General features: G+C 42.6%; 1 protein-coding gene across 1 annotated transcript; it reads left to right on the top strand.

Moving 5' to 3' along the window:
- Positions 1-1,469: 1,469 nt before the first annotated feature.
- Positions 1,470-11,296, top strand: nalf1a (NALCN channel auxiliary factor 1a). The gene is made up of 3 exons (XM_085926370.1): positions 1,470-2,667; positions 8,769-8,940; positions 9,335-11,296. The coding sequence occupies exons 1-3, from the start codon at positions 1,981-1,983 to the stop codon at positions 9,631-9,633; spliced, it is 1,158 nt and encodes a 385-aa protein (XP_085782496.1). The 5' UTR covers positions 1,470-1,980; the 3' UTR covers positions 9,634-11,296.
- Positions 11,297-12,322: the final 1,026 nt, after the last annotated feature.

Here is a 12,322-nt window from a genome sequence, read left to right as displayed (position 1 = left end):
CGAGCATTCTAAGAGAAAAATAACAATTGTGATAAGAATGCAGTTTTCAATTCAATACTTCTTACAGCTACAGTAGTTTGTGCTTGAGTACGCACAACACAGAAATGTTTCTCCCACACTGGACTATTTCCAGATATTGCAGAATTTAGTATGACTGTCAGGCTTTAATTAGAGATACTGAACTAGTATTTACTCCTGCAGGGCATCGTGTGTACGTGTGTGAGTGTGTGTGTGCGTGTGTGTGTGTGCGCGCGCGCGTGCACGCGTGCGTGAGTGCGTGCGGCATATTGTTGAGCCTAAAGCCCAATTTCTGCTCTTTGAAACTAACTGAGAAGAAGCAGCTGAAAGATGGCAAATCTTTTGGGAGTAACGCCACCAAGGAAGCCGGCACATGAGCAGCGGGGCACCAAAACAGCCAAAAGGAAATATAGTACACAAGTCACCAATAAATGAATTGCCCAAAAATAAACAAATGAATATATTTCAAACACCTGAAACCACGTTTACCATCATTTTTCTATCAATAAATGCAGCCTTGTAGTTTCAATGATTTATCATCATCAATGTTTGGTGGTTGTCCATTGAGGGTAAAACCCTCAAACAAAATAAATAAATAAATAAATAAATAAATAAATAAATAAATAAATAAATAAATAAATAAATAAAAGCTTTTGTCAAATACTATTATTTTCTTGGCGGGCACACTCATTTTATGACTTTAAAATTGACTGTGTCATTGCAACTTTGAAATTGCAATCTTCACATTTCAGTGGAAATTGTGTCTGACGCTCTTGGACTTGACTCACCACAAGCGGAGGAGAGGATGCTGCGACTGCGGTGCGCGGCGTAACGTCAGGGCTGGAGATGGATTATCAAATATGCAAGTGTGAGGAGCGTCGTGACCGGATAAGGGGGAGAGTGGCTTTTCAAAATAAATTGACATATAGTATTCGTTTCACGGAGCACTTCCGCATTTTATGTCATGTCAACTTCCGGTCCATATGTAACCACAATGACGACAGGTGTTGAAGGCGGTAGCTCAGTGTCAGGATTTGAATTCGGAGCATGGATTCAAGACTCGCTGTGGCAAGAATGTAAACATGGCACCTAATCACCTGGGAGATACTTGCTTACATATATAAGAAATATCTAGGTCACTCGTATCTCAAGGCACAACTGTATTGAAAATTGCATTAACATTAAAGTGATTGTCTTGCATTTATGGCGTTTTGCCAATGCACTGGCCAAAGATTTTTACATTTAAAAACAAAAAACAAAGATGCAGTGAATATTTAATAAAGATAAAAATAAATAAATTAAGGTGTCACAAATAGGTTTGTGTGTGCCCTCCTGCATCACCGCAATTGATAACGCAATTGATAGTCACCGTTAAATGACCTCGAACAGAGTTAGCTTTTATTTTGTAGAAAAACATCGGAAATAGCGAGCCTTATTCCCGTCAGCTTTTAGCCAACACGCACAGTTCCTTGGCCAATATGGCGGCGACTTGATGAAGGCAGCGGTATGAAGAGGGTGAGGGCTTGAAAAAGCAAAGAGGTCCGTGACAGGTTGCGGGCCCATCCGCCGACACCGAGCCAAGACCATGTTGGGAGAGGACAGCCGCCGCAGCGTCGCGCGACCGAGGTGTCGGTGAGCGTGCAGATAGGAGAAGACGCGCTCGCGAGGCCACGCAGGAGGAGAGGGGGAGCGGAGCGGCGTTCGGCTCGTCTCGGCGCGGGGCTAGGACAGCAGCGGCTTCCCCCCGGTCGGTCAGCCATGGAGGATGCGGCCCGGGCTTGCCAGCGTCTAATTTGCCAGCCGGCCCACGCTCACTTGGATGGGAATTAGCCGTGGAGGCCAAGGCAAGCCGGGACAAGCCAGCGGTCGACACCTGAAGGGGGAGGAACGCGAAGCGGACCCCACGTCAATGACTGTTGCGGCAGAGGAGCCGCCACGGTGGAGTCGGCAGGTTCCCAAAATATGACCAGGGGTGCTGGGACGTGTTGGCAGCAAGATGACGACGACGGCTTCCAAATCTGGCTAGAACCCCCGCGCGAGAACCAAAAGCCATTCACCGACTCCGAGAGGGCACAGAGATGGCGACTGTCCTTGGCATCCCTCTTGTTCCTCACCATCCTCCTCTCTGATCACCTGTGGTTCTGCGCCGAGGCCAAACTGGCCAGGACCCGGGACAAGTTCCGATCGTCCCGCCTCCTCTCTCCCCAGACCCATTCAGCACACAGCAGCCTCCGAGAAAACCCTCTCGCTATTTTTGTAGGAAACTCGAGCAAAGATTTGTGGCGGCTGGAAACTTGCCACGCGGACACTTTGTCCAACACTTGCTTGACTTTCGCAGACGCCGACCAATTGTGCAGGGCCCTCATCGGTCAAGAGGGCACGTCGGTTGTAAATATGAGCGATTTGTACCTCTCCTTTTGTAACTCCTACTCGCTGCTGGATTTGCTCAGCGGCTCGATGAGTCCGGACAATTTGAACTGCAGCCTGGACGTGCTTGACGACGGCGACACGACCCGATGCAGCTTGTGTGTGCAGGCGTACCAGCGCTACGACCAGCACGCCCAGGAGAAGTATGAAGACTTTGAGCTCCTCAGTTGGAAATACGACCCGTCTGAGTATTCAGTACGGACGTGCATGGAGCAGTGCAAGGTAGGCCGGTGCGGGGGAGAGGGGCTGGGGGCGGGGGCGTGCGGAGGGGAAAAGAGGTGGTTTTCTGGTTTTTGGCTGATGGCGAGGGTGATGCGGTGGCCATCTGTTGATTTGGACCCGGATAGACGCCAGCTTTGTGGTCCTCCCCCTCCTCCCGTCGCCATGGGGACGGATGACAGATTCAAGGAGATGGACTGGCCTCATGTTCATTCATGTAGCTTGCCTGGCAGTCCCATGCTAATGTGCACACGGAGGCCCGACTACAAGACACCTCCAATCTGTGTATCATTTGTTCTTTTCACTTTTTCTTTTTTACATTGCCAGTTGAAAAATCATCAAACACACATTTGCAATGCTGTTTACCCTCACCGGGGTCACGGGCAAGAGGCGAGGTCCACCTTGGACTTGTCGCCAGAAAATTGAAGGGCCTGTACAGTGCTTTGAGATAAAAGTGACATGAACTATGAATTGTTCTTCAGGATGTTTTTTGCTTTGACTTGTAAGTGCAAACTTATCAAGAGCCGCACGGTGGTAGCAACTGCAACTCACTTTGCAGTAAAGCAGTACTTTGGCAGATAGCGAGCGATTCTTCAAAGAATTGATTTCAAACTGTGAAAGTTAATGACAAACTAAACACGCTAACCATTACCACACTGATAACCGTGTAAGCAATGGATATTCGAACACAGAGTCACATGACTCTGATATTCAATTGGTTGTGAACGTGACCTGGCGGTAACTAATGTTTGCCAACGTTAGCCGCCACAATCGGTCAAGACAGTCAGACAACCTTGTTCCCCTTTTTCAACCGGTCGCCAGGTGTTCTGCGCCACTCCACGTGGAGAATGAGTCGTTGAAGTCAAGAGGCGGTTTGGCGGCCTAATGTGGCGTGAAGCTCTTGTTTGCTCATTCTAGCCAGACACACTAAAAAGCCTCTCAACTAGCTTGATGTGATCACTAGCCACAGTTTGAAAAAAAAGGTTTGAGGGGGTCCAACGTAACACATATCTACTGCCCAAAATAGGGGTGCAGCAAAAGTCCGGACCAAATTGAGGTTAATGTGTTTCACTTGCCATGTAACCCATACTGATTATTGTAGGTAAAGCCCAGTTCTGACTATATTTTATCAGCAGGAGTGTAGAGCTGAATAACAGAGGAGCTGTCGGTTTTTGTGAATGGCGATGCCAGTCTCCATTCACAGAAGCCCCAGCCAATCCCAGATGGGCTCTATTCACCCAAACACCGACAGGGAAGCTGCACATACATGTCACAAACCCCACCAAGCCATCTGCTCGCCATTAAAAACCAAACCCAAACACATTTGGATGCCAACGCGGCGGCCTTCATTTTGAATAATGCGACTGTCTGTGCAGACACTTTTTTGAGTCAACCAATGACAGAACCTGGAAATATGTGCCATGTCATCATCTCATTCATGTTTATTATCCGTGCAGTCCCTTTTGCAGTACAAAACGGCACAATGCAGGTGTACCTTCAATACATTTTTCAATCCCACAAATCAATGAAAGCTTTTGACTAGTCCTGAACTCCTTCAAGGAGTCTTTCTTCAAGGTGGGAAAAAGAGCGCAGATGTCTAAGGGCAGGTGAACGCTGCGCAATGCTTCCGAAAGCGACTCTAACGGCTCCGTCGTGTGAGTCCGTACCACGTTTTGTGCTACGTACCGTTTCACTTTTTTAATCCGTAAAATGGAGTGTTACACTGTCAGTCTCGAAACATCATTGCTATTGTTATTTTTATCAATATTATTTTGTTTTCAAATTATCCTACATTATATTATTATTATTATTATTATTATTATTGTTATTGTGACCCTTGTGAGGAGGATGATGATGAATGAATGAATGGAAATTGCGAAGGCAATACAAACGAGTTCATCAATATGCGTCATACAAGACTTATTTAACTTGAGTGCATATTTAGGAGAGTACTGCTTAATATTGTATAATACGTCAGTGTTTATCATTACAGTAGCAGTGTTTGATGTCTTGGTAGATGCAAAAATGACATGCATTCTTCTAAATGCGTGCATTTCATACTCTTAAGTTGTTGTTTAATTTTGAACGATACATACAGTTCTTCCATGTTCATTTAATTGTTAGCAATAATTCATTTTTGGGGTTGCTCAGTGAAAAAAACAAAACATTTGACCATCAATCCAATCTACCGTTTGCTGTTGTGCCGAGTAAGATTTAATGACTTGACTTTTCGCTCGTTTGAACAAAGGAATGCCCTAACTTGCTTTTTTGGGGACATGACTTGACTTGCTTGACTTATTTCTGCGATAGTAGTAACTTAATTTGAGGTTTGCTTGAAAATAGCATGACAGGAACTATATCGTTTTAAGTAAATGTTGATGTTTCTGGTGTGTGGTGGTAGTGGCTCCTGTATGTGATCTTAACCTGGAACAGACTAAGAGTGCAGCATTAATCGGCAAAGCACCAAATTACAGATAAGGTTCATGCAGACCATTCAGATTATTGCAGAAGAGGCTTTTGTCTGGTCAGTCACTAGAGACAAGTTCAATATACATTTCTTCTTTTTTACAATTTTATGACTTGGTCTTTTTGCACCACCATAATTGGTCTAAGAAAACAAAAAGAGATTGTAGGCTGTTAACATTAAATTTGAGTCGTTTTATAAACAAATTAGGGATTATAGCCAATTGAAATGAAATACCTCCACTTTCAGGGGGCAAAGAATATTTGTACAATTAACTTAAACCGTACTTTGAAAACCAAATTAATACAAAATTTTATTTCATCAAAGATGAACGTTAAACTTTTTTTTTTTCCCACATAAAGTTGATTTGAAGTAAATATTAGGAGTTATTTTCATTTTAGGTCTGCCAGCTTCATAAGAACTATTCAAACTGAAAGCTATTAAATAAAATTTACCAGCAAAATCACAAGGGATGTCCACAGCTCAGATAACAGTTTATCCATTTTAATCAATTCTAATAAATTTATGAAATAAGTTTGCTTCATCTGAACTTAAATCAAGCGGAACCAAATGAGTTCACGAGACTCCTCGATCCTTCAATTTATTTTTTGGTGTAGACTTAGGGAAAAATAGCTTTCATGGTCACCGACCGGTATATAGTGGTCATTTATCCACTCAGTAATGAGTGAGTCAGTTTTTGTTTGTTTTTTGTTTTTTTAAAGGGACATCAGACTTGAACATTATGAGCTCCTGCACTTCAACTGAAGCCTGATGTCACTCTATCTGCAGTAAGATGTTATTTACTGTTTAAATTAAATGACCCCTTTCCTGATGTGGTGTGTGAACTTCCCCCGTCATATTTTCTTTTTAACAATCATCTCTTATGTGTGCTTGCACGTCACTGCGCCGCCTAAATTTGTAGAGACACCCACAAAGCTTGACTTATGACTCAAACTGTGGTGACCACGAGACGACTCCGGAAGAAAAAGAGACATTTCCAGTGACACAGGAAAACATGAAGCGAAAATTACAAGCAAGGCACCAAGTATCAAAAACTAACCAAAAGCTATCTGGAACTGTATCTCTACCAATCCCCATTAAATGCGATTCACAGCTGAGGTTTCATCAGCGCTCAGTGGGTCACTTCTAGTAAACAGCTTCGGGTTTCTGGAAATTCTTGGAAGCTTGTCAATAAAATTGAGGCGCCACTAATTGGGCCACTTCCTGTGGAATAGCATTATATGTGTGTTTTGGGATGATTATGGACTATCCAACAACACGGGCATGCGATTTACAGAAAAGAGATCATCAATAACATCTTTTTTTTTTGCCTGACAATGATAGTTCAGGCAATGTCCACGTGAACGCATATATTTTCATTAGAAGTACTTTTTTCTTTTTTTTTTATTCCAAAATGGAGACGGTGAGAGGTTAAAATTATGATTTAGTTTGGCTTTTGTTGATTGTTGAATTTATTGTTGATTGGTTGAGTTAAACGGTTTGAAAAGGGAAAAACATACATTATGTGTGGTGGTTGTGGATACAAAATTTGGTTGTTGAGCCACATATTTCCAACAACAAAAGTGGGACAAAGTGCACTAGAGTAATCCTAGAGATTTGGAAAATAGAGCATTAGTGGGAAAATGTCTTTAATTTGGGGGTATTTGCACATTTGGGGTTTTGTGTACATTTCTTTACTTTAAAATCCTGAATACTGCCAACATTCAGATTTCAAAAGGGTAATTGAATACACGAAAACGTAGTCAATGCTATAGCCAGACGTCGTCAACTTCATGCTCTTCATCAAGGTTTCTTCAGCATGGGTCACCAGCATCCAAGGAGGATTTTGCTCTGAAGATATTGTCCAAGGAAGTTTGCGTCAAAGCCACTGATGCTCAAAGATTGGGAATGCGGCTCGGTTGTCATTTTCAGCCCCAAACAGAACAGGTCCCTCTTCTTTATCCTCTTCATTACACTGACAGCTTGATCTATCAGTGCAGACCTCAAAGTTTGGATGTGCGGAAGTATTGCAAATACATTTCTAACTAACATGGAAGTGTTGGTATGTGGGTGGTTCTCAGAAAGTGTGGTCCAGGAATGGCTGCGACGGTTAATTTCACTACTCAATTTACATTCACACACAAACGACAGCGCAAATCAAGTGGGACCCCGCTTTCTGTGAACCACCCGTGTCCGAAATGTTCATAAGTTAGCATCTGTGCTTGAATACTGTCCGAAGCGGTTCAATGTCTTTATATATAGCTGGCGGCCCACCAAGCTACAAGGTGACAGAGGATTTCTGAGTGCCGGGTCCCCATTCACAATGATCACACATTAGGCTGATCAAATCAGACTGCAGGCCTGCTTCCTGACTAACTCAATTTGCTTCCCTTTTCACGCTGCGCGCACAGATGCACACGCACGCTTGCACCGTTGCACTTGTGCACATAAGCAGAAAACCAGCAGTGAGTGGGGCAGCACCTATCGAGGTCCCTTGGAAAGCAGAGACTGACGTTACCTTGGAAACTGCTGGCATACATTTTCAGGAGGACCCAAATTTTCTGTCTGACTAGTATTGTTTTGGTTCTATTTCTGTAGCCATGACTAGACTTATCTTACATCTCACCATCTGGAATTATGCCGCTACTGTATCTACAGAGGCATGTTTAGGCGTAGTCCAAACTCTGTCACGATCCATTTTCTCTCTTTTGCAATTCAATACTGCGATTAAAGCCAAGCAGCATGGGTGTTAGGCGCAAATGATTTTAAGGTTTGCTTCCATTTGTCTTCTACGTTCTGGAGTGCGACTAAATCCCTATAGAAGTTGTCCTCAAACCTTTTACACAAAGTAAGTAGGGTCTGACCGATATTATTTTCATTTTTCAGGTTAATGTCCATGCCGATTTTCGGCAGAAATAAAATACTGATTACCAATTAAGCAAAGTAAAAAAACATAATACAGCTTCAAATATGTTTTGCCCTCTAAATACACACAGCTTGACTTTTTTTTTTTTCCACAGAAAAAAGTTCTTCTTTCTGGAAAAATGAAACTCTTTTCTCTTACCTTGCTTAGATGGCTTAGTCCTAACTTTATTTTGAAGGTGTCCTAACCCACAGCTGAGCTTTTAGGAGCAACCAGTATTTAATTATTTTTTTTCTTATTCATTGTTATGCATAGATCTTTTTTTTCTATTCTTTTATTTTGAATATATTTTACTTTGTTCCTTTTCAGGTTATACCTTTGTTATTTTAAAGTTGCGTTTTGGCAGGTGAATAAGTGCTAAATGTTGCTATTATTAATTTAATAATTGTGATTTCTCAATTACAATTGTGATGATTATTTTTCTCAGCTCTAATTCTGTAAAGTGATTGGAATGAGTTTTACTGTGGGACAAGACTGAAGTCCCATCAAACACATTTAGGGAGAACAGAGATGGTGATCCAGGTCTCTCAGTTTCCAGCATCATGAATGCTTTTCCGGATGAATGGGCACTGCATACTCCCAAATTCTTGCAGAAAGTCTCCCAAGAAGATTGCAAACGGTTGGACTGCAAAAAGGAGAAATTTATTTTTTGTCAGGCAAAGATTGTAGCGTGTTATTTCCCCACTCTGATCATAAATTCTTCTTTGTCCCTTACAGTTGGCGTACAAGCCCTGGCTGTGTGCTCAGTACTTCCCCACCGTGCAGCTGTCTTGTCAAAGAAAGATATCGTGCCACCAGTACTGCCTGGAGGTCCAACAGAGCTGTCCGTTCATCCTGCCGGACAACGACGACTTGATCCATGGCGGCAGCCCCAGCTTCATCTGCACGGGTTATTGTCCACTTTGTCTGTCTATTGCCCTCACTGAGCCGAAGCACCGGATTTACATTAGCAACATTTTCACAAATGGTATTTCAACTGAAATCATGTTGACCTCATCTCAATAAACTCACAAGTAGCCCTAGTATGACCACTGTGACATTTTGGGCAGACATTTTGCTGCTCCACACAGCGTTCTCATCCAGCAACAAAAGCAGACAGGCGAGTGGAAAATTCTTCTGTAAATTGGTCGATTGGAAGATGCTAAAATTCAATTGAAAGTTTTAAACATCAATGTCAGAAAATCGGCCTGACCCTTTCTCTCCAATCCAGCTCAATAATCCTCTGTCCTGTTTAAAACGATTATGGAAAAGATGTATTTTGATTTTTATCTCGGCCATTTCAGGACTCTTCACAGAGCATCCATCAGAGAGCAAGGAGGAATGCTGCGACGTCCGATGGGACTCCAACACGGATGGCCCCTCGGGCGAGACGCTAAAAAGGACTGCCTCCTCCTGCCGGCGCAAGGGAGCCTCTGTCACCTCCGCCGCCACCCCGAGACTGTACAGCGGGCGACTGAAGATCTGCCTGCTGGCGCTCGTCCTCCTGCACACTGTCATCATCATATCGGCCTCCCATAACTCCACTTTGGCGAGCGCCGTTGTCACCTTCTCACCGGAGAAGAGCGCATCCAACGAGGATTGAACATCGGGATTTGCCCAGGTTTAAGGGGTTTGTCGATTTTGCAAATGCATCTGGGATCGCCTCTGGAAAAAAAAAAAAAAAAAACCCAGCACAGGATGCGAGGAGGGCTTGGAGTGGACTGCACCGCCCTTTTAAAGAAGTGACCTCTTGCCACTTAAAACCTGCTCATTGTTTCTATTCCAGCCATATGTTCAGGAGCATCTCGTGCCTCCACCTCTCCTTTCTTTATGTTTCGTTATGTTTTCCCCGGATTCTGTGTCTGGATTGCACGTCCAAACGGTTAGCGACGAGGTGGTCGTCCCTGCTTGTCGTTACATTTGAATTTTTTATCCTTCTTTTGACTCCTCCACACTATTTCCCTTCCTTCCTCTTCCTTAAAACCTTGTAGTAGGTCATCCATCACTCATTTCGGTCTTTCGAAATTCAGCTCCTAGAGATTTTGTAAACGTTTCCCCTCCCTCCCTCTGATACTACATGCCTCAACAGTTTAGGCCTCAAGTGCACTGAGACTAAAAGTAACGGCGCCAAGCAGTGCGCGCCAGGTGGTGTTAAATTTACCTCATGATGGCGGCAGTGGTGGCACTAAATTGACAGTTGGCTCATGGACGTTGTTGTCTCTGACGCTGTAGGAATAAAACAAGTGTGGGGGGGGGGGGGGGGCGAGTGGGAAGATGAAAACAGAAAAGTTATTGAAACCAAAACCCCGGGGGGCCTCATTTATCAACTTCTGCGTGCACAAAGTTGACCCATTTCTCACACACAAAACCAACTCATATTCTCAAATTTTGGATCTAATTAAATATACTCATCATATTCTACATCAAAACATTACTGCGCACTGCGTTTTTTTTCCCACCTTTGTAGTTTCACCTTAAGAGTAATCACAAAAAAATACAGCCCAGATAAATGCAATCTGAATGCATGTTTAGCCACAAAACGGCAACAATTTCTAGTCATCGCAATGTGTTTAATATATTCAACATTTTTTGTACCATTTCTTAAAAACACTAAAACACAAATTACAATGTTATATTTCAACAAATCCAAAAATACAGTTGTGCCTCACAATGCAAGTGACAATTTTTTTCCAGATATAAGCTATTGTTCGCTTGCTTTTTTTTCTTTGACTTGCCAGCAAAAATGTTTTCGATATTATGTAAACCATAGATGATAAAAGTAAACGAAATATAGAATGATACATTTTCTACAATTAAAACAATCATTTCACTTCACCTTCAAGTCTATCTTAATGCTAATGCATAATAAGAAATGCCGTACTCTGGCTGCCCAATACCATCTTTATGGTAATTGGTTAACGATTTAAGGAATGGCTATTTGAACACAAACGGTGTCACAACACACGTAGCCCGACAATATTACAATATTCACTGGCATACATTTGTTATCATCTGTGAAACACGAATAGTAACATACTAGTAGAATCACAGTAAGTGGAGTGAAATTCTGTCTGCATGATTATTATATTGTCAGCTGGTGGCCACACACCAGAAGGAACTGCAAAGAACTAAGAGTGATGCTCAAATTGTTTATTCTTTACATTCTATTTTATTAGGTTATCACAACAGTATATGTTTTATAAAGTAAAAATTCATAGAGCCCAAGTTTCCTTATTAAAAAACATGACACGTTTTTGGTTGTTATTTTTGTGGGGGGGGGGCGGGGGGGGACTGCAACTGATTACGGCATTAAAGGTATGGTTGCTTAATGGATTGAGATCATATTTTAAGGCAGCACTTCTAAATTTAGTCGACAAAAATAGGTAAGATTCAGAAAATCAAATGATAGCATCTAGCGCTATTGATGTTTTTATTTAACCTGAACCCGATACGTAGAAGACACACGTTACCTTCACTTTTTGTTCTTCGACACGCAGGTTGATAATTGAAACCCCGCATCTTGAGTGCCTCTATGCTGTACACCCCAAGTCAGGCCAGCACTGGCAATGGGGCAATATTATATTCATTTAAAAATGAATCAAAGAAAGTTGTGTGTATTGCAACGTTCATGCCACCTTTAACAACCTGATGACCCAGCAAGCAAAGGGCTCCATTCGCATTGGCATGTGAGGAAAGTGAGGAGAATTCAAGGGCTGATCTATCCCACTCGTGTGAATTATTTTTGACTTGTGGCCATCTGCTGTGTAAAGTTCACAATGGTGACTAAGTCTAAAGTTATGAGATCATATCAGTTAGCATCCTATAAAGTGACAAGTGCAGCCTGATTAGGCTGGCAAAGGACTGAACCAACCACAATGTGCCAATCCTAACAATGGTTGTGGTGGTAAACGCATCTTCTTTCCCTTTCGGTTAAATGAATGGTGACACTTAAACGAATAGAGCAAATTTAAAAGTCAAGTTAGAGCCGGGTCATTTGAAATTTCTGAGAAAGAACAACCTAATCTGGTCTGTCTGAAAAGAAAAAGGTACACGGCCTAACTGTCCTATCCCAGTCTTGTAACTACAGCGCCATCTGCTGGATTTGATTGGTCATCACCACACTTGGCCCGCAATCCAAATGGGCCTTTAACTGTTGCACCTTACTTTGGATAGATGTCCACCAAAAGTGGACATCTCTCTCTACTTTCTCAAAGAAATTCCATTTCAAATCGTCTTGCTATTTCTCTTGTTGCCATTTTGTTTCCTTCCCGTTGTTTTTTTTAGATGCAACC

Source organism: Syngnathus leptorhynchus, chromosome 1, assembly GCF_054491065.1.
Source record: "Syngnathus leptorhynchus isolate UIUO chromosome 1, UIUO_Slep, whole genome shotgun sequence".
Lineage (NCBI taxonomy): Eukaryota > Metazoa > Chordata > Actinopteri > Syngnathiformes > Syngnathidae > Syngnathus > Syngnathus leptorhynchus.
This window is presented reverse-complemented; position numbering and strand designations above follow the sequence as displayed.